At 48.7% G+C, this 1,464-nt stretch overlaps 1 protein-coding gene across 1 annotated transcript in view; it reads left to right on the top strand.

Moving 5' to 3' along the window:
- The first annotated feature begins 237 nt into the window (after positions 1 to 237).
- The window catches only part of LOC141776506 (tripartite motif-containing protein 16-like), a 2,383-nt gene continuing 1,156 nt past the window's right edge, over positions 238 to 1,464 (top strand). Inside the window, exon 1 of the mRNA XM_074650124.1 lies at positions 238 to 1,464. This exon is cut by the window's right edge and continues 1,156 nt beyond it. Coding sequence (XP_074506225.1) covers positions 355 to 1,464 — 1,110 coding nt within the window. The 5' untranslated portion in view covers positions 238 to 354.

Raw genomic sequence — 1,464 nt, 5'->3', positions numbered from 1 at the left:
GAAGAGTTTACCTCCTAAAAGCTTATGGCTCCGGTGTTTTGAACTGAGAAATGATCTCTATATTATAAACAAACCACACGTATCTCTCTCTGACCGCTCCTCTTCCTGGAATGAAGCAGAACCTGATAACTCCTCCCTCCTCTTCCTGCTCTCAAACACAGCAGCTCCACTCAGTCCATTCATTTCCTTGTTCCCTCCCCTTCAGATCTACAGTTTGAAGGAGGGTGTACCCAACATGGTGAGAGCTGATAGGCCCTATTCACTGCACAAACACATGCTGTTTAGATCAGAGCTCAAACTAGTTTCACTTCTCAGGAAGTGAGACACAGACGGGTGTCGTCTCTGAGAGGTGAAATGGCGCAGAAAGGAGTTCAGCTGGACCACGAAAGGTTCTCTTGTTCCATCTGTCTGGATCTACTGAAGGATCCCGTGGCTATTCCCTGTGGACACAGCTACTGCATGAACTGTATTAAAACCCACTGGGACAAAGAAGAAGAGAAGAAGATCTACAGCTGCCCTCAGTGTAGGCAGACCTTCAAACGGAGGCCTGTCCTGATGAAAAACACCATGTTAGCAGATTTAGTGGAGGAACTGAAGAAGACTGGACTCCAAGCTGCTCCTGCTGATCACTGCTATGCTGGACCTGAAGATGTGGCCTGTGATGTCTGCACTGGGAGGAAACTGAAAGCCTTCAAGTCCTGTCTTGTGTGTCTAATCTCTTACTGTGAGAAACACCTCCAGCCTCATTATGATGTGGCTCAATTAAAGAAACACAAGCTGGTGGAGCCCTCCAAGAAGCTCCAGGAGAACATCTGCTCTCGTCACGATGAGGTGATGAAGATGTTCTGTCGTACTGATCAGCAGTGTATCTGTTATCTCTGCTTAATGGATGAACATAAAGGCCACGACACCGTCTCAGCTGCAGCAGAAAGGACCGAGAGGCAGAGAGAGCTGGAGGTGAGTCGACTCAACATCCAGCAGAGGATCCAGGACAGAGAGAAAGATGTGAAGCTGCTCCAACAGGAGGTGGAGGCTGTCAATCGCTCTGCTGATAAAGCAGTGGAGGACAGTGAGAAGATCTTCACCGAGCTGATCCGTCTCATGGAGAAAAGAAGCTGTGATGTGAAGCAGCAGGTCAGATCCCAGCAGAAAAGTGAAGTGAGTCGAGTCAAAGAGCTTCAGGAGAAGCTGGAGCAGGAGATCACTGAGCTGAAGAGGAGAGACGCTGAGCTGAAGCTGCTGTCACACACAGAGGATCACAGCCAGTTTCTACTCAACTACCCCTCACTGTCACCTCTCAGTGAATCTACACACTCATCCAGCATCAATATCCGTCCTCTGAGCTACTTTGAGGACGTGACGGCGGCCGTGTCAGAAGTCAGAGATAAACTACAGGACGTTCTGAGAGAGAAATGGACAAACGTCTCACAGACAGTGACTGAAGTGGATGTTTTACTGTCACAA

The sequence above is a fragment of the Sebastes fasciatus genome, chromosome 11 (assembly GCF_043250625.1).
Source record: "Sebastes fasciatus isolate fSebFas1 chromosome 11, fSebFas1.pri, whole genome shotgun sequence".
Classification (NCBI taxonomy): Eukaryota; Metazoa; Chordata; class Actinopteri; order Perciformes; family Sebastidae; genus Sebastes; species Sebastes fasciatus.
This window is presented reverse-complemented; position numbering and strand designations above follow the sequence as displayed.